This window comes from Primulina tabacum, chromosome 2 (genome assembly GCF_025594145.1).
Source record: "Primulina tabacum isolate GXHZ01 chromosome 2, ASM2559414v2, whole genome shotgun sequence".
Classification (NCBI taxonomy): Eukaryota; Viridiplantae; Streptophyta; class Magnoliopsida; order Lamiales; family Gesneriaceae; genus Primulina; species Primulina tabacum.
The window spans coordinates 3,230,065-3,251,260 of NC_134551.1; the positions used below are offsets into that span (position 1 = coordinate 3,230,065).

At 33.4% G+C, this 21,196-nt stretch overlaps 3 protein-coding genes across 3 annotated transcripts; 1 reads left to right on the top strand and 2 right to left on the bottom strand.

The window, feature by feature from the left end:
• Nucleotides 1–1,598: 1,598 nt before the first annotated feature.
• LOC142537276 (PAN domain-containing protein At5g03700) lies at nucleotides 1,599–3,418 on the bottom strand. Its single transcript, XM_075642824.1, has 2 exons — nucleotides 2,798–3,418; nucleotides 1,599–2,720 (listed from the first exon to the last, which is right to left on the bottom strand). Exons 1-2 carry the CDS (start codon nucleotides 3,182–3,184, stop codon nucleotides 1,761–1,763), a joined length of 1,347 nt encoding a protein of 448 aa, XP_075498939.1. The 5' UTR covers nucleotides 3,185–3,418; the 3' UTR covers nucleotides 1,599–1,760.
• Nucleotides 3,419–9,965: 6,547 nt separating this feature from the next.
• On the top strand, nucleotides 9,966–12,888 carry LOC142525488 (alanine--glyoxylate aminotransferase 2 homolog 2, mitochondrial-like). The gene is made up of 9 exons (XM_075629806.1): nucleotides 9,966–10,305; nucleotides 10,869–11,099; nucleotides 11,264–11,434; nucleotides 11,557–11,700; nucleotides 11,773–11,952; nucleotides 12,042–12,267; nucleotides 12,355–12,468; nucleotides 12,550–12,636; nucleotides 12,720–12,888. The coding sequence occupies exons 1-9, from the start codon at nucleotides 10,069–10,071 to the stop codon at nucleotides 12,761–12,763; spliced, it is 1,434 nt and encodes a 477-aa protein (XP_075485921.1). The 5' UTR covers nucleotides 9,966–10,068; the 3' UTR covers nucleotides 12,764–12,888.
• A 651-nt stretch (nucleotides 12,889–13,539) lies between these two features.
• LOC142525498 (TOM1-like protein 6) lies at nucleotides 13,540–18,327 on the bottom strand. The gene is made up of 9 exons (XM_075629816.1): nucleotides 18,042–18,327; nucleotides 17,413–17,491; nucleotides 17,123–17,221; nucleotides 16,426–16,539; nucleotides 16,035–16,195; nucleotides 15,826–15,907; nucleotides 15,659–15,744; nucleotides 15,247–15,525; nucleotides 13,540–14,656 (listed from the first exon to the last, which is right to left on the bottom strand). Exons 1-9 carry the CDS (start codon nucleotides 18,176–18,178, stop codon nucleotides 13,858–13,860), a joined length of 1,836 nt encoding a protein of 611 aa, XP_075485931.1. The 5' UTR covers nucleotides 18,179–18,327; the 3' UTR covers nucleotides 13,540–13,857.
• Between the last annotated feature and the right edge of the window lie 2,869 nt (nucleotides 18,328–21,196).

Below are 21,196 nucleotides of genomic sequence, written 5' to 3' on the forward strand. Positions count from 1 at the left end.
CTGCACACATTTATACTGCCTTTTTATACATTTTGATTAATTGCTGCCACACGAACTTTACAAGCGTGGTTAATGTGTAATAATTGTCATGAAATTTTCGTAATTAGATAAATCATCGTTTAAGTTCAACAATGGTTGAATCATAATTAATCATTAACAAATATTGTTGTTTATATATCTATATATATCTATATTGTATTATTATCATTATAATTTTTTAATTGAACATCTAAAAGATATTATTTTTTAAGGAAAATATAATATATGTCTTATCTAAAAGATATTTTTATGCAATAATTAAATTTTAAAAATATTTAATTTAAAATCATAAAAATTATTAATTTTTCAATTTTCAAATTTTTTTATTTATATCATGAATCACATTGGATTTTTGAAAAGTTAAAAATTAAATTGTTTGGAGTAAAAATTATTAATTCATAAAAATTTTATAATTATAATTTAAAATAAAAATAATACTTCATTAAATTTCATGTTAAATAATTTGTTAGATAAACTTTATGAAATAATTAAAATTAAATTATATTTATGATCATTATATTATATAGTAAAATATAAAAATGTGAGGATGAATAAAAATTTTATTAATATTTTATAAAAATGCTTAAAAGAAGATTTAAATTGAAGATATTGAAAACATACCAATATTAAAAAAAAATTGATAAAAAATTACAAGTTTCCAGAATAAATAAGACGAAAAACGACTTCATATCATGAGAAAAAAATAAATAAAAATATTAAAATATCGAGTTATTAGGATAAATAAAATAGAATTAGAAACAAATTTATGTTATTAAACATATAGTTTATGTAGCATATAATAAAATTTAATATGTAAATGAACACATAAAATTATATTCATAATATTCACGTCTAAATAAAATAAAAAATACAGGTGACATTAATTCATTTGGATAATATAATTTTACCAAAACAACTTTTTTAACGTGCAACACACGTTTTTTTCTAGTACATACAAAAATATAAATAGAGGATAATGTTTTCCCATAATAAATTAACAAAATCAGACTTTCATCAACAATTTTATGTGGAAAAAGCATAAAAACATGATATTGATATTTTGGTAATTTTGTTTATTTATTACGGATATTGCTTTTTATTCACACTTTTATTTATAAAACAAATGGATATTTTGGTTACTTTGTTTATATGTTAGGGACATATTTAGAAAACAATTTTGTACTCGAAAAATGATTTAGCATGGAAACATAAAAAAGGCAGTGACATTAATCTAAAAAATTCAGCCCTTAATTTGCATAAAAATTCTCCTAGCCATTAATTTATTTTTTCAAAAAATCGTCCTCTTATTATTATCTTCTGGAAAGACTTGCTTTCCCTTTTCATATCTCCTAATAATAATCATTACTTTAATTCTATCTTTTTAACTACTCCACGAATAATCTATCATTATGTTTTACTTTTTGTTTCTATAAAAAATCTCTTAAAAATGCCCCCACAGTTCATTCACAAATAATGATGCACACAGATATATATATATATATATGTAAAGTAAACATTATGGCATCCAAAAAATAAACTACTTCAAAAAAAAAATATTTCAGGACTTTCTCAGCTCCTCAAATTCATCACAAGATAAACACAAACATATAATTTTATATTCATCCACATAAAAAAAAAAAGTAAATATGAAACATTTTCCAAAAACTAAGCTCAAATCAATATCAAAACTTGACATTTCTGAAGTTAAAATGGATGATCGACTAGTTATTAGCTTGGCGGGAAGCCTTGCGCCTCTTCCGAAGGACGCAGTATCCAAGTCCTCCCAATACAACAAAAAGAATGAATCCATCAACCACTACTATCAATATTACCATCCATTTCTTCAATCTAGAATTCTTGCCATGCCCATCTCTTGTTCCTGCACCCACCTTCACCATATAGATGACTCTCCTTCTGTCCTCGATTTTCTTGATCCCCCTAGCCATTCTATATAAGGAGCATTGTCCCGTACGCGAATCGTCATCAGCTATTGCATATTGTGTTGCAGAACAAGTACAATCATCCAAGCACAAATTTGAACATTCTTCTTTAGTCACATTAGCTTGGTAAACACCACCATTCAGTACACTTGCCACACCTTGTAACTCCATCATCTCCGTTCCACTCCTGCCACACAAATCATCCAAACTTTCTTGAATGTTGATGTCCGAGCACGAACCAGATGAAGTGCAAATACTGTAAGGTTTGCATGTCAAAGGAAGATCACAAGTTGAGTTAATTGCTTGAAATGAAGCCTCAAACTTCCCCTTTTCACTTGAGTAATAGTATATTCCTAGATTACCAGTGCTGCCTCCCAATGCTAAAAATCTTGGAGGCTCGGGACTTGTAGATGTAATGCGTCCTATTTTTTGTCTCCCACCGAATATCACCAGCCCATTTGATGTCAGCTGCAAATGCGTGATGTTTTGCTCACCGGGAGGCCTGAGTTCCCAGTAAGAATATTTCCACTCATCAAAATTTATGTACAATGCAATCTTGTTGTATTGAATTTCAAATGAATAAAACTGAGTTGAGTTCGTGGGAAATGAAGTCAATCGAGTCTGCGAACTTAGTCTCTGCCCCCACAACATAATATCTGTAGGAAAATTGAAAGTCTGCCATTTTATGAAGTTTCCATCATCCACCAGAACAAGATTTCCAGTTCTTAGCAAGTATAGTCTCTGAAATAGCATTAATTTCAGAATCAGATACTTGGTGAAATTAAGGTAGAATACGAAGTAAAACTTCTTCAAGTTACCTCGACTCCTTGTCCCGAAGTTCCACTCCTCCATCCAACTCTTTCCTTCTGACCCTTCAATCTCAAGTCTCCATCTTTCGTGAGCTCAAGCACGCATTTTTCCGTGGTATAGAATCTTGATAAATGGCCGGAGCTCCATACTCTGACATCCGCAAGAAAGACGTCGAGCGAACATGAGTACTTTTCATCGACAGCTTCCACATTGATGGCTGCTCGGAACTTGGGTGGCATTTGCTCTGTTTCAATTAGAAAAGCTCTTCCTGTGAATCCCTTTGTGTATTCAGTGGGAATGGCCAGTGTCACCTGGTACCCAATTTGAATTTCTGAATCAGAAATAGTCCGTGCTAGAAATTGTAGTTGGAGTACAAAAAGAAAATAAAATTTCATTGCAAGTTCAATACTTTTATCTCCTCCGGCACTCAATCAGTGGGTAGGCAACGAGATATGGTTTATTCTGAGATTATATTCCATGGAATAAGTTGTACAATATGTTCCTAAAGACATCGGAACTTTCATTTGCATGGTTCTTTTTTAAAGCTTTGAGCAACAAAGGTTCATCAATACTCATCATGCTTTTGTTCTGGCCTGGCTTATCTGATATATCCAATTTATGCTCCTCAAAGTTTGAAAATTTATATATTTTTCTTTCAAATTTGATTCAAACTGAAACTTGAGTTTTACGAGATATTCAAATTATTGTTCGAATATATAGTTATAATCATGTTATTAAAAGATTCAAGCTCCCACCATAAACACAAAATAATTTAGGGTTGAACACAACTTTAAAAAAGTTCAAATGTGTTAGAATTCGATAATTTCAAATTCAAATATAATATTTCAGAACGAGCTTATTTCGTTTACACCTTGTACCCATCAGTTTGAATGCATAGGAAAGTGACTTGTTGTGACTGTATTAGTGGAAAATGCTTACCCACCCTAGAGGTCAGATCGACATTATAGGAGGCGGCGTGAATGGGGGCTCTAAATGGGATGCCACTTAAAAATCAGTGGGTTTCCTAAAAGTTGGAAAAAGCGGCAAATGTGGTTAAATCGTAATGGAAACCATATGGGACAAATATATATATAGTTTTGATATACTGCACACACAATCATCATGCACATCTATATAAAAAGAATAAGTTTCTTGTGAAACGGTCTCACGAATTTTTATCTGTGAGACGGGTCAATCCTATCGATATTCACGATAAAAAGTAATACTCTTAGCATAAAAAAATAATAATTTTTCACGGATGACCCAGATAAGAGATTCGACCCATTGAGCTAAGGCCTCTCATAAAATTTTTTGTGATATAAATATTGGTGAGATATCATTTACGTTAGAATACTTTTGATAATCTGTGTCTGAGGTCATGAAATCAGATGGTCGAGTGGACCGCAATAATACTTGTCTCACGTACTCATGATGTGTGAAATGAGGTCATGTTAATAAAGTGAACCCAACAATTGGTTTGTTTTATTATGGAATAAATTGGTAGGTTTCGATTAGTTTAATTTTCAGGAAAAATTAAAATCATCATATAATTTTATTTATAATACTAGTGAAAATGGGTATAAATTTATTTAATTTTATTAGAAAGCCTGTTTATTCGATTTGACCGATATTTTATAAAAATAGCTGAAAAGACCATATTTTGAAGATTTTTTTAAGAAAGAAAATCAAATTTTTAATTTAACTACACCGAAATTTTCGAATTAAATCGACTTTATTTGCCATTTCGGCTTGACCAAAATTTTGTTAGTTTTGGTAATTTTATTATAAATTGTTATTGTTGTTAATTTCTTCTTAAATTATTTTTTTTCCACTCCTAGTTTAAAAATAACTCATAAAAAGTAAGATTTAATATAATTGACCAAATGTATCATGATGTCATGAATCGACATACAACCTAGTTTCTCAAATATGCATGAACCGTTTCTTGTCAAAATACGACAAATGGCCAGATTTCTCCATTTATAGGCATCCGCGAGCTGTGTAGAATCTACCAACGCTACATATTTGGTCAACTGGTCCGCCGCCTATAATGTAAGAAATGTCTTCTGTTTCCTACTACTCCATAGACTGCTTTAAAGTTCAGAAAAATTCGCCCGACTCATGCAGAAACGTTCCTGACATGAATTTCGTTTTTAATGTTGTGTATTTGTAGCAAATGAAAAGACTGTTGCCATCAAATGATCAGGTTGATATTTCATTCGATGATTCTTCATCCTCTCATGAAAAAAATGACAGCATTCAATCAGTTAATGCTGTTGATGGACGCTTCATTCTGAGTCATTGTTTTGCTACCAGTTCCTGGTTAATTGCTGGTGATTTTTCTTTGTGTGTGCTTTGGGTTTGCGTATGTTGGCTTTCCTGTTATATATAATATACGTAAGACCATGCTCTGAGAATGTTGTCCATTTCCTGTATGATGATATTTTGAAATGTTACCGTACACTTAAAATTTACTTTAGACTGGGACGAAAATCAAGAGAACATTTTTCCCTTCAATAAAATACTTCTGTCTTCAATCAAAATCTATCAAAGTGTGTTGTGCATATGTTGTCGAAGATTGATACATAAGCAATCTATTTCCTAAATTTAATAGGTACCGCACTTGTGAACAATACTGTCAAAAGTATCATATGAACCTGGAACTTTTCTTTCGGACCACATGAAATGTCAGTGCAAAAGTAAAAAAAAGCTCTGTTTTGTGCTGTTTATTTCGGTAGTAAGATCAACACTACTTGACTTATGATGTGCAGTGCAGAAATTCAATTCAGACTTGCAAAAAGTTACCAAGAATACATGAAGCTGATCCCTATACCAGTTGAGCATGTCACGGCTATACCCTTTATCTCATGGAATGGGTTAGGCAACTCCATCAAGCAGATATATGGGCAGCATCTGCACTACTGGCTTATCTTCTTCTAAAGCAGTTGGACAATGTGAGGATTGGAGCCAAGGATGAGAATGTTCCCTTGGGATATGATCATCAATCCTTATAAAGCTGAGTTCAGTATCTGGATCATTGAAGAGATTCTTCGCCGTAATCGTTCTCCATATTATCTGACTAAACTCTGGGAAAATGATCCCAGTGCGGTTTTCCCAAAGCTCTGATCCTGAATCGAATATCAGGGAGAAGGAAACCATTTTCTTGGAAAGTGTAACTTAAGATTGATGAATAATACATTTCTTTTATTTAACTCAACATCTTTGATGGTTACAAAGATTTTGCCATTCATGAGCGCGTAACTCAGTCACTACATTATGATTTTGCTCAACCTACTTTAGAGACATTAACGTTATCGATGATAGTCGTTGGATATGTAGCGACGGCATGTTACGCCCATAGCATCTCATCAACTGGAGATTATCAACTTGATGTGCATGTAGCATATATATTTGTTGAGTTATGTTCTTGATCATCTTATCCCTTCTCTGTAAATTCGATGGACTAGCCCAACCATCTAGTGTTTTTATAGACTTGGGCTTACATATCTAAGATCTTGATGTACGTTTTAATTATGTCAACTTACTGGTCTTAGACCAGATTCCGACCTTGAAATAACCACAAACCAAAACACAACTATTTTTGTAATATTAAAAACAATTCATATATATCCATGTTAAGGCTAATAAGAGAAGTTCTGGAAATGTAGAGTCGCAGTTAGTCCATGTTCTGAAACATAAGATCTTTGTTACTCTCATTCCAATATCTTACATTTTCTGCTATCAAGTTTTTAAATTTTATTTTCGATAGGCCGATCTAAGGAAAAAAAACAAAAACAAAAATCATAATTCGAATATGGAATAAAATATCACGTACAACCAGAGGCGGAGCCACATGGTTCTTTAGCCCGGGTGGCCCAATCTTTTTTTAAAAAAATGTATATGTATATTTTGTATAACTTTGGAATAATATGATATTAGCTCGGGTAGATCAATTTAAAATATTAAAAAATTTTAGAGTTTAAAATTCCAGCCACGGAACTATATTTCTGACTCTGCTACAACCATTTCACCATCGTCACTAAGTCTAGTTTAGTACTCAAGATAATGTATTATAGAGTCTTGTGGTTAGGTGGACATCAAGCAGTTCAATCTAATGAGATTGGATTTCCACTTTGCTAATATTCAATCTGCCTCTCTTTGTTTGGCTACTTAATCCAACACTAGCGAGACCACAATTTTTTTTTAATTATTATTTGATTGGTTGGATTGATTCCACCCCACTAGGTGGCATCATTTTACCTCCATGTATAATTATTCCAAGTTTGGCTCTTTGTTTGGTGCAATAAATATCACTACTTGATAGAGCGATCGAGTCGTGATGCTTGAGCTGTTGTGCGGTTTAAAAGATTTGAGCTGCACCATTACCACCAGCTATAGCTTTTGGTAAAGCGGCAAGCGCTCGGTCCTACACTCTTCTAAGTGTACCCGGATTTTTTAAAAAAAAAAATTGGATGAAAGCTGGCATTTTCACGTATGATTTGATTGGGAAATACTAAAATTTTTAAATGTAAGTTTTTCATTTATTTTGAGACCAAGATTGATGTATTATTATCTTCATTCAAGTTAATCATGAACTAATAAATGTTATTTTACTCTCTTTTTCTTTTTCTTTTTTTTTGTATTTTCTCAATTTTGAAAAATAATATTCTTATTTAATTAAATTAGTTTATGTATCTCTTGTTTTATTTTTATATTTTCCATTTAAATATCAAGATTTTTTATTCATATAGTGTATTAAACAAAATAAACAAGCTAGGTTCACTTGCTTTGGGGAGATCACGGCCGATGCAAATGGTTAATAAATCAGGCCATATTCATTGAAAAAGACTAGTAATTATTAACCTTTTGGCTTTACTATGATTTGATTAATTGGTTTATTAATCACAATCAATCAAAACTTTAATCTCGAATTTAAGGTTACTTTGGCATTATCAACCCCGTTCTGTTATTATTAGTTCATAAAGTTTGCATAAACAAATGGAATTACGTATGTTCCAAGGGAAAATGTAAGAATCGTGCATATCTCCTAGCCAAAGAGCGTGACTCAACCAAATTGAATTCACCTAGTTTTAAATGTTATCTCTTAATAAAAAAAGAGAGTTTATTTTAGTTAAAAAATTATTTTGAAATAATTAGAAATATATAGTTAAATTATAAATTAAATTAATTAAATATATGACAATAGAATAAACGTTTTTTTATTAAAAAAAAAAACAATCGTTATTACTTAATAGTTAATGAAAGCTATATTACAAATAATGAAACAATTTAATTTATTGGTATTTTTTTTTATATTGGTAAAATTTATTTGATTAATACTAATTCATGAACATTTTTTCCAATAATTGTTTTTACAGAATTCAGATTATATTATGTATATTGTTAATCTGGAACAATATATATCTGTGCGTAAACATATGATTAAAATTGATATTACTAACTAGTAATTTAAAGGAAAAAAGTATTTAAATGTTTAAGTTACTAAAAAGTTGGAATAAATTAATATGTCAAAGTGTAAATTATGAATTCATATTCAATTGTAAAATAATTTTCATTTATTGACCACATCTCGTCGCAGTTATAAAAAATAACAATGAAAGAAAAAAAAATTAACCATTTAAAAATTATGTATAAGATATTGTAACTTAGTAATTATTTAAAGAAACAAAATATAATATATTTAGCAAAAAGGAAATACTCACAATATTTACTCATTATATTTATGCGTCTACGCAAAAATAAGTGTGAGATGGTCTTACGGGTCGTATTTTGTGAGACAAATATCTTATTTGGGTCATCCATGAAAGAAATATTATTTTTTATGTTAAGAGTATTACTTTTTATTGTGGATATCGGTAGGATTGACCCGTCTCACAGATAAAGATTTATGAGACTGTCTTCCAAGAGACCTACTCTTATGCCTAACATATCAATGAACAATATAATATTTACGCTGCTTTTCCATACAATATAGCAATTCCAAAGCATTTGTCTTCGAATATTTATAGGATTTCAAAGGAATTATGATTAATTTCATGACTAGAGGAGTCACCTCAGCACTATTAATTTGCTCTATAAAAATAACTATTTGAATATAGACATTCGAAATTATCAAGATAAGTAGAATGTAGAAGCGAAGATGGAAATGATAAACATCTATATTTACTATATATTAAGCTACGAGTCTACTACTTTTCATTAGTACGTAATTTTATTATTATACTCATCACTAATTATTGATTTTACAAATCGAAGTTATCTATTTAAAATCATATAATTTCAAATGGTCTGTAACAACGATATGATTTAAATCCTAAATCAAACAGTACTAGGATGAGTGACCTCCGGAGAAGTTCTCATACGTCAAGTTATTGACGTTGCGCTGTTTGATCTGGTTGGCTAAGTGAGCTGTAAAAGAGTGACATTATATCTTAACGGGTAATACTGTCTCTACTGGGGACAGTGACGACGATAAAGAAAGGGTAAGACTGATCTCTAAGGGATATGAGACAGCACCAACAGAGACACGCACCTCCTCAGACTCGTGGGTCTAACATTCTGACCCATTAGCACCCAAACAGGTGCTTACTATTTACTAATGTGTATAAAATTTTTATGTTCATGTATTTCAACAAAATATGCATAAATTTGTTTGACTAATTTTTTTTAAAAAATTATTAATATTTTTTTAAAAAAAAAAATCGAACAACCTAGACTGTTTGTCATATGTCGATTTTTCCAACACAGCTTAGTCACCGATTTTTTAAAAATCGAGGTGATGAGCGACCATCTACAAAAAAAACCATAACTTATTTTTCTCTCGCATATCTCTCTTCATCTCTTCATGTCGATTTTCTATACGTCAATTTAATCACTAAAAAGTTATTCGCATACAAACTCAGTGTAATAACAATGATGATGATAATAATAATCTCCACATATAAAAGACTCGGTTCACTACATATAAAACTTGAAATACCATTTTCAAAAATTGATTTAAAATGTGAAACGACCAAAGCCGCATCCGAAGGCCAAAGGGTAGGAAATATGAAAATGTATTTATTTATTGTTACTAATTTCACCATAAAAAAAAAATTTATACGAGAGCCGAAATTGTAGTATTTACCTCTATATATATACGGTATACCCCATGTATAAAGTTAAAACTTTGTTCCAGTTTCTCTTTGCTGATGCGTTCTTCCATCTTCGCCGATCTTTAAACAATTTTATTACACACACACACGAGGTACTAAGGAATATGAGGAGTCTTGCGATGAGGAGGACGTTATGGGAACCGAGACAGTTCAAAACCTGCCGACGTTGGCTGACTCAAGCTGCCGATGCATGTGTTGTGGCGAACGACGCGGACATAACTCCTAAGATGCCACCCTACGAATACACTCCGCCAAGTTACACCGGCCCTGCCGCCGACGAGATTTTGAAGAAGCGGAAAGAATTTCTTAGCCCTTCGATGTTTCACTTGTACAAAAAACCCGTGAGTTGTTTTACATGTTTAAAATCGTAAAAAGAAAAAAAAAAGATCATTGCTGGATAAAATCATCCATGCATTTTAATTGGAAGACCATGCCATTTTTGAAAATTGCTAAGAAATTATCTTTTTTTTTTTGTTTCATTTGTGATCTAGATTTAACCTCTCCTATAATCATCAAAGTCGAGTGCCGGTTGATCATTGATAAATGTTCGATTTTATAAACTATATATAAAATTGTAAATTTTTCTAGTTTGAAAGAGGGAAGATTGCTCACAGGAGACCACTTGGATAAGATCTTAGCCACACATATGGATTTCTTCTTTTGCTTGTGATGTTAGTAGAAGTGATAAGGATGATTACTTAGTTTTACGGAATGACATACCAATAGATATCTGTTATTATGAGGTGTTGTTGCTTAGTATATAGATATAGATAGTGTTGAATGAGATTTACAAGGTGTGTTTGATAATTACATGAATGGTATATTCATGGGTGATAATGATTTAATTGATATGTCACTGTTGAGATGAGCGCCAAAGTGTTGAGGGGTGAGTTGCTTTACACAGGTCAACATAGTGCACGGCAAGATGCAATACTTATTTGATGAGAATGGCCGTAGATATGTCGACGCTTTCGGTGGTATTGCGACAGTGTGTTGTGGCCATTGTCACCCTGATGTGGTGAAAGCTGTTATCGATCAAACCAAAAGTTTGCAACACTCAACTATTCTGTATCTAAATCATGCAATTGCCGATTTTGCCGAAGCACTGGCTTCCAAGCTCCCTGGAGATCTCAAGGTATATATTATATTTTGTCTTTTGCTAGAGCAGCCGATGCATCTGGTGGCTTGTGTTCCATTAGCCACCTCTATCTTCTGTCACGGCTTAAGACCAAAAAATCATAATCAGAAAACTGTGATATGTGAAGGGATGTTCTTAATGTACTGGGATTGATGGTGTAGGTTGTTTTCTTTACTAACTCTGGGACGGAGGCGAATGAACTAGCGATGATGATGGCTCGACTATACGCTGGTTGCCATGATATCATATCCCTCAGAAACGCCTACCATGGAAACGCGGCGGGGACCATGGGAGCCACTGCACAATGTAATTGGAAATTCAATGTTGTCCAGGTACGAGCCAGTTGTATCATATTGATTATTGGGACTTGTTTTGGAATAAAAAGTCTGACGAAGCATGTAAAATTTTAACTGTATTTCAAAAAGATTTATTGATAGTATGTTTCAATCAACAGAGTGGAGTTCACCATGCCGTGAATCCAGACCCCTACAGAGGTTTATTTGGTGCGGATGGTGAAAAATACGCAAAAGATGTTCAAGATTTAATCCAGTTTGGAACTTCTGGTCATGTAGCTGGTTTTATATCTGAAGCAATACAGGTGGCTACTCTCCTAAACATTCTTAATAGGGAAAATATATCGTTCTTTTACTTTATTTTTTCCGTACAACAGGGTGTAGGTGGGATTGTTGAATTAGCTCCAGGTTATTTGCCTGCTGTATACCACAGCATAAGAAAGGCAGGGGGGATTTGTATTGCAGACGAGGTTCAGTCAGGATTTGCTCGCACTGGAAGTCATTTCTGGGGATTTGAGTCCCATGATGTTGTGCCTGATATAGTTACTATGGCTAAGGTTGATTTGAATGTCTTCAATTCTGTCAAGTGAACATCCCTTAAGCCGCATCTAAAGAATATGTATATTGCTTGCTTATTGGATTATAGGGGATAGGCAACGGAGTTCCCCTCGGAGCTGTAGTGACTACTCCTAAGGTTGCTGAAGTCTTGACCCGAAGAAGTTACTTCAACACTTTCGGAGGAAACCCCGTCTGTACAGCAGCTGGACTCGCTGTTCTTAGAGTCATAGACAGAGAAAACCTTCAAGAAAACGCCCATGTTGTTGGTTCTTACCTAAAAGATCGCCTCAATTCTCTCAAAGCCAAACATGAAAGTAAAGTTGCCTCCTTTTTCTCGTATAGATTCAAATTTTCACAACTCCTAATATATTCTCTTTTACATTTTATACCTGGATGCATAGTTATTGGTGATGTCAGAGGAAGAGGATTAATGCTTGGGGTTGAACTGGTCACGGATCGCCAACTGAAAACCCCTGCGAACATCGAAATTCTTCAAGTGATGGACCAAATGAAAGGTACCTTGTTTTTTGTCCCTTTCAAAGACAATGAAACATTAACAAATGCCAACCGTAGTAACATAAAATTTGAGTGTCAAGATATGGGAGTACTTATCGGCAAAGGAGGCTTTCATGGAAATGTTTTCAGAATTACACCTCCACTCTGCTTCAGCAGGGATGATGCTGGTAAATGTCAATAATTCTATCTAATACTTGCACGCTGTTTGTTTTTACTTCACTGATTTAGTTGTTGTTTGTTCATGATACAGACTTTGTTGTGGATGTAATGGACCTTGCAATGACCAAATTGTGAGAACATGCCATCAAGTTCAGCTGGATCCTTTGCTTCTTCAATGGTGACTTTGTCATCAATTGTTCAGATATGACTTGATCAAATATCCTTTGTACTTTGGTCCCTAATGAATGACTTTTATCTCTTCCTTTATTTTCACTTTTCACGTTTATGTGTTCTTATAATTACGGTCGGCATTTCATAACACAGAAACGGGTTCACAAACACCAGTAATTTTTTACGTGTGATGCATGTGGATCACGTATTCTTTTGAAATCATAGAATGACAAATACATTAATTGAATTGTGATAGCAAAAGTTACACAACATACAACTAATTATTTCTAAATAACTCATTGTTTTTTATATACATGTCCGAGCCATAAACAATAAAAACGATAAATACATGTATTTATTCAAAAACTTCTATTTCAAACCAATATATTCACTTGTCTTTTTTTTTTTGTCTATTTATACAAAAAAAAAAACCCCACTAAATAGACATAAACCACTTTATTTAATCTAACCTCTTAATTCTATTTCCAATAATATGTCGGAACTATATTATTTCCACAACATCTTTTCAGTATTTCTGATGGTGTATTAAAATATAATTTCTTAATCTTTAGTAATTCTTCTAATGATATCATTAAAATTAATTATAATATATAGTTACATGCAAAAGATATGTTATATATTGTTAATCGTCAATCTTATATAAAAACTGTTACTCGAATACTACCAGCATAATCTCGGTTTCAAAGGGAACGATCATCTCACTACAAAAACTGGCGACGAGAGATAACAAATGATATTATTTGTCCAAAGTACAGTTTCCAAGACATAAAAACAAATGAAAAAACATATCCTTAAAATTTTAAGAAATGAAACCAGAAACTACCTAATGATAAGCACCTACCAACCATCCTAAGTGCTAATCTATTTCATCAAGTAGCTCCTATCTTTCCCTGCTGGCTCCAACTATAGTGCAATGACTCTAGATCAGATCAGATCAAATCAAATCAAATCAAATCAAATCAAATATCTACACCACTCATACTCCATACTAAAAAACATTTACACCAAAATGATATGATGCAACTAGAATCCCCAAATCACTTCCTTCCATTAACCATGCTATGGTTGTTTGATCCTGATAAGCTTGGTGATGAATGACTTGTTCCTTTAAATCCTCCATCCGTACTGCCAAATACATTAAGATCTTCAAACAACCTGTATGATGGAATAAATGGTTTTTGTCCTGCATTGGGAGCCACAGACCTCGGACTGGAGTTGCCAATCGTATTTCCATTACCTGACTCTTGTCGCAAAGGCCTAGGCATGGATGATGGCGTGGGTCTTGGAGTTTCATATGTGTTAGGCAGTCTAGGCCCAGGATTTGGATTGCTGAAGTAGCCAGGAGTAGAGGCCCATGGTGGAGGAGGATACACAGTCGGGGCATACTGTGTATATTGAGGTGTCATAAGAGAAGATTGTGGTTTCTGAAGGGGTTGCTGCTCAGGATGAGGACGAGTTTCATGTTGGGCTCGGGGCTGAGCCCATGGGGCTACATAATTGTTGAAGGCCACACCAGGGTGACCGGGATAAGCCTCGGAAGAAAATGTAACACCTGGACTAACCGACGGAATATGCCCCTGAGATGTGCCATGCACCGGAGAAGTCGGAGTCTGAGAAGGTTGCTCAGTTGATAACGTGATGCTCAAAAGGTCTATAATATCTTGATCTTTGGTTCGTACTGGAGCAGTTGTGGTGGTAGGAACTAGAGCATTACTTATGGAAGAGCTCAAGGGGGATTCTGGAGATGCCGCATCTTGCATCGTCTTTACAAGAGTCAAATCTTCAACTTTCACCTCAGACGTGCTATTTGAAGCAGTAACGGGAGTTTTTGAATGTCTGCATGCATGCCAAACATACTTCACTACAAATTAATGAATGAAGATAAATCATAATTACAGATTAAATTTCATGAGCGCATATTTGAATGCAACGAAACTTGAAAAATAAACCAAGAGTTGGAAACTGCGACAACATCCACCAAACTTTTCATCTACATGATAGTTTAGTGTTGATTTAGCACTTTGAGGTGGATGGTTTCTTGAACAACCACCTTAGGTCTCTTTTATAAACTAGCGGAGTTACTAGTTTTCTTGGAGTGAAAGTCAACTGCAGTTGCTTTTATTATTAAAATACCAAAACATATTCGATGATTAATTAAAAAGTCGTGCAAGCTCATGAATAGATAAAGTTAAGCTCGAGCTAGAAAAAATTTGATCCCGCGAGTTAAAAGAAAAGGAAAAAAAGAACTAGTTTCAACTGAGCTCAACTTGCCTAATTCACCGTGTATCTACCGGTCAATTCAAAATTACCAAAAAATTGGTTGTACATTTATATTCCAGTTTCAAAATGATGGTGATAGACAGGTGAGCTGCTAGATTTTTCCACTTGATAGAATGTGTTGAGGGGAATTATGAACAAAGTTATACCTTCGAGCTAGCAAAGCAAATTCGTCTTCCTCTTCCTCCTCTTCCTCAGTCTCTTTATGAACAGGAACAACTGGTACAGAAGGGGCAGTATTTGCTGTATCCTTGACCACCTCAACTTCAGCAGGTTGGAGACTGGAGTTGCGTTTTTCTGCTGCCCCGGGCTGCACATTTGTCACTTGAACAGGTAGTGGGGAACCGGAGGCTATTGCATCATGCTTTGCGAGTGAACTCTGCAGACTATCGTTCAATTCAAGACCCTGACCAAGAAGTTCTTCATCCCTATCATGGTGACAAATTCAGATTACAGGACAAAAAAATTTATAGTGCATAAAATTAGAGGGGAAAAACTCAAAGATGACAACAGAAAACAAGAAAGATGAATAAAAACAAAATAAATATATGAATGACAGACCCTGTTGTTGATAACATCTGCATCAACTTCTTCTGATTGGCACGACATTGCTCAACAAGGTCAACTATCACTTCATCTTTAACAGACTACAAGGAAATGTGAACATTACTTTTTAAGTTTGAGACAAGTTCTTATGATCGAGAGGTAAAATTGACATTTCTATATACCGTGCGATCACTTGGATCAATAGCTTGCAGCATGTCAATCAAGAGAGCCAAAACTTCTCGCATGGAATTTATGCTAGATGAGCTACAGAAATGAAAATTGGAGCGTGGATATATTAGAATTAAGCTGAAGATGTTGAGATAAGAGTCAGAGTAATTGGGCAAAAAAAACCAAGTATATAACCATGCTACAAACAGTGTTGGGTCAAAACCTCAAATTTTCTTCAGCTGACATTGCTTCATCTAGCCGTGTTGAAGAACTACTTGGCATCCCATAACCTGGTTGAGGAAGTCTTGATGTTGGCTGTGTGGCTGGTGGAGTAAAAATTGGAGCTGCATCTGGTGGCCGACTAGGAAATTCTACACCAGCACGCTGCCACATCATAACATCCAGCAGTCACTTAAAAATCTATCCATCGAGCCCAGTAAAAGTTATTATTACCTCAAAAGGCAACTAATAGCGAAGAAGAAAAATACATCTAGTTTGATTCAGCAGAGTGATAAAATAAACTTAACGTGACAAATAAAACAGGGCTGCAAGCATATACATACAGGTGACATCAATATAGACAAGCACGAGGAAATCCAAAGAAGAAGATTTACCCTCAAGTCCTCGTAAGCTATGTAATATTGAGGATATCTTCCTCCAGATCCACCAAATGCTTCGTACCAAGAGCCTATGAGGGTTAAAATTTTATCCCTCACATGCATATCTGTCTGGAGAAATCATCCAAGAAACAACCTATTAGAGTAGTCTCTAATACGAAACCGAGCAGGTAATTTAATGTAGGGCCGTAAAATTTGTGTAAAATAACTCAAGAGTGAGGAAAACGAATAAACAGTTCTAAGCAAATGAAGATAAAAGATGAGTGAATAATTGGTAACTCACTAAAAATGGCAACCAAATATACAACGCAGATTGAAATTACTACACACCAACTCATCCAACAATCAACACAAACTGATTTTTTTGATGCGGTACACGTCCTAAGACTCCATAAGTTTCATAAGGTTTTAGAAACTATTGATGACCGTCTCACCGGCAGCATATACTAGTCGGTAAGTAGCTTTTACATTTGTTAACTTTCAGAATTCCAATTCAATAGAAGCTGAAACTAATTCAAATATAACAAAGAACGACCCGCATTAGAATCGGATAGGACATCATTCAATAGCAACATCACTGGAACATTCACCGCTTAATCAGGTAAAAAATAATTATGAACTTAAGTTAGGAAAAAAGAAAGAAAGTGCTATATCCAATGTCAATATCCCCAAACTTAAAGAAAAGAAAGCTTGCCTTTTTCTTAACAATCTTGACCATCCCCTGCAGTATATTTCTTTCTGCAATTTGCATATGAACGTAATCACCACAGTTCTTGACCATCATCTCCAGAAGCTACAAAAAGATATAGATATCAATTAAAATGGGAATTAAAAACATAGAGTTAGCTGGTTTAATAGACAATTTCCTTATGAATCAACTTTTTCCAAAAAAAATTTACTTCAGCTTATATCCTGCTCTAGTTACAAATTAAGTTTGGTGATCTACAAGATTCGTCGAACAAAATTACTTTAGCTCATATGTACCGTTAAAGCAAATAACTGGACTTTAGGATTCTTGTGCTGCAACCGTTTTTTCACAGCTTTCACAACATCTTTTGCCAGCCTAACCAAGTGAAACACATCATCAGCCTTGAAAAATGTTACTACTTTGTTAATTTCAATCAAGAAAAAACAGACAAAAGGACAAATAGATAGAACTTCAACTAGATATAACAAACACCCAAACTAAAATAACCATCAACACCACACCCCTTTTCCTATTTCATTATGACAACATATAAAAGTTTGAATTTTGATAATCTTATCCTTAAAACTATCAAGAAGCTTGATTGACATCCCCAATTTGAGATTCCAAAATCAACATTAAAAAGAAGGGCAAAAAAAGAGAGAAAAACACCAACCCTTATCCATTTACCGTATACAACAATAGAACCAAAAAAATTAACAATCAAAAGAAGCAGGAAAAAACCAATCTACTTATTCACAAAATCCGAACGAAACCCGTAAAACTCCACCGATTTCAACAAAATCAGGAGAAAAAAACCCAACAAAAAATATACAAAAAGAAGTCAACTTTGCATGAAAACAAGCAAAGGTAAAAAAATAACAACATATATATACACATGCATATATATACACACACACACACATACATCTGATTCGAATTGATAGTATCACAAATATCAATATTCATAGTCCAATCAGGTCCGATCAAGAACTCGCTCGTCGCTTTCTCAACCCTAACAGTAGCTGAAGAAGATGACGCGATTGAAGCCATGGATGACATCATCTTTTCTCCTACACCCGAACGGCCTCTTTAATCCCGTGAAGAATAATCAGGAACCCGAGAATTTTTGTGGGTTTGACTATTCCGGTTCGTTACTTTTTGAAAGCTTTTTTTTTTAACACTTGTTCCAAGAAAACACACGACATTCTTTTTTCTTCTTTATGCTGTTCGTGTATTAAAAATTTTAAAAAGATTTTTGCTTTACTATAATTTTATACAGGACCACAAAATTAATGAGTTCTTCAGAAATACGGTTCTTTTTTCTTGATTGATCATAGCTATTGGAAAATAATATTTAAAATATGTGTATTGAATATTTAAATGTTGAATATTTGAATGTTGAAAATAAGAATTGTAAATATTGAAAATTAGTGTGTGATGATGTAGGTAATAATGTATTTTATTTTTGGATTATTTGTAAAGATTTCCTATAAATAGATCTCTCATTTGTGAAGAAAATCACAATTGAGTAGAGAGAAAAATATTATAAAGTGTGTAGTTTGGTAAATTTTGAGAGTTTGAGATTTTTACTTTTTACCATAAATTTTTACTTTTTCACAACACGTTATCAGCACGAAGCTCTAAAAGTCCTACATACTTTTCCAAGCTCCAAACAGAAGAAAAAGGTAACAAAAATAATTATATTTATTTTACTGTTATTTATTTATTGTGTATTTATTTAATATACAATATAATGCTATTATTAGAAATAATAAAAATAAATTTTTCATAAACTTGTTATAAATCCTGGGAGGATGTTAAGACGACATCCCACACTCCCGGTAAGGGATACGACAAGTATAAAAGCCTATAAGGTTTTTAAACAAAATAAATTATGACACTCATTATAATATTATGATATGATATACATAATTATTTAAACATGTCTAATATTATATATATCATATTATTACCATAAAATTATACAAATACATACCTTTATTTTTTTTGTACCCCAACGGTCATAAATGGTAAAAAACGGCTAGTTTTTGCCCTATAAATATGATCTCACAAACACATTCCATCACTCCAACTTTCTCTTCTTCTCTAAAAATTATTCATCATCAAATTTTTCGAAGAAAAAAGAAGATAGCTTTCTCAAGGATATTTTTAATTATTTTGGTTGTCATACTCACGAATCTTGTATTTATCGGAGAATATCATCCTCGTGCGTTTTTTTTATTTTTACAAATACTTGTACTTGTTGTTTATCCGTTACTTTGTATTGCAATAATTATTAACTAATAAAATGCATCGTAATTTTTTTTAGTACCACCATGTCAAATTTAACAAAGCTCGAATTTGTTGCGCTCGACATCACGGGAAAGAATTATATGCCATGGACTCTAGATGCAGAAATGCATCTTGATTCATTGGGTCTAAGCGAGACCATTAAAGAAAATGGCATATGCACGTCACAAGAAAAGGCAAGAGCCATGATATTTTTGCGTCGACATCTCGACGATGGATTGAAATGTGAATATCTGACTGAAAAAAATCTCATGGCTTTGTGGAAGAGATTAAAAGAAAGATTCGAACATATAAGAGAAGTTATACTTCCGACCGCCCGGGATGAATGGAATACATTGAGATTCCAAGACTTTAAAAAAGTCAGTGATTACAATTCGGCGATGTATAGAATAATCTCGCAATTAAAATTTTGTGGACATGAGGTCACATAATCTGAGATGCTTGAAAAAACATTTTTCACGTTTCATGCATCAAATATTACTCTACAGCAACAATATAGAATACGTGGATTCGCGAGATATTCTGAACTCATCGCCTGTCTTCTTGTGGCGGAAAAAAACAACGAGCTATTAATGAGAAATCATCAGTCCCGACCCACTGGATCAACAGCATTTCCAGAAGTAAATGCTGTAAGTAAAAATGAATTTAAACCTGAAAACCAAAATCAAATTCAAAGACAAGGTTTTGGTCGAGGTCGAGGTCGTGGACGTGGACGTGGAATTGGCCATGGTCGTGGTCAAGGCCGTGGTTTTGAAAATAATCGAGATAGTTATTTTTATAACTCATCTCAAAAGAACGTCCCAAACCATCCACATAAAAGGCATCATGAGAATACAAGTGTTAATGAGAAGCACTCAAAAAGATATGAAAGTTCTTGTTACAGATGTGGTACTCCAGGACATTGGTCCAAAGTTTGTCGAGCCCCTGAGCACCTTTGTAAACTTTATAAAGAATCATAAAAGGGGAAAGGAAAAGGAGACCAACTTCACTGAACGCAGTGACAGTTTGAGTGATTCAACTCATTTTGATGCTGGTGATTTTATGAATGATTGCTCTGGAAATGATCAATATGTTGGTGGGATAGAAATGAACAATATTGATGCTGCAGATTTTCTCAACGATTTCTCTGAAAATGAACAATATAATGGTAGAATATAAATGTACAATAATCTATTTTTCATGTATTCATATAATAATGTTTTATTGTATAATTATGATTTGTGTTATATTTAAATATATATTGCAAGTAATTTATTTCATTGCATATTTTTTTGAAGTTCAAATATGAAAAATGCTATGAGCAAAGCTGAAGTTTGCATACCCGACAGTGGTACAACGCACACTATCCTCCGAGATAAAAGATATTTCTTAGAACTAAAACCAACAAAAACAACGGTGAATACAATATCAGGTCCTGTAGACTTGATTAAAGGATGTGGTAAAGCACAATTTTTGTTACCTAATGGTACAAAATTTTTGATCAATGATGCCTTATATTCACCACAATCGAAAAGAAATTTGTTGAGTTTTAATGATATATATTCCCATGGGTATGATACTCAAACAATGAATGAAGGGAATGAGAAATATACGTGTCTTATCACATATAAATCAGGAAAGAAATATGTGATTGAAAAACTACCAATGCTCCCTACTGGATTGCATTATACACATATAAGTCCCATTGAATCAAACATGGTAGTTGATAATTCTTCGATATTAACCAATTGGCATGATCGATTGGGACACCCTGGTTCAACAATGATGCGA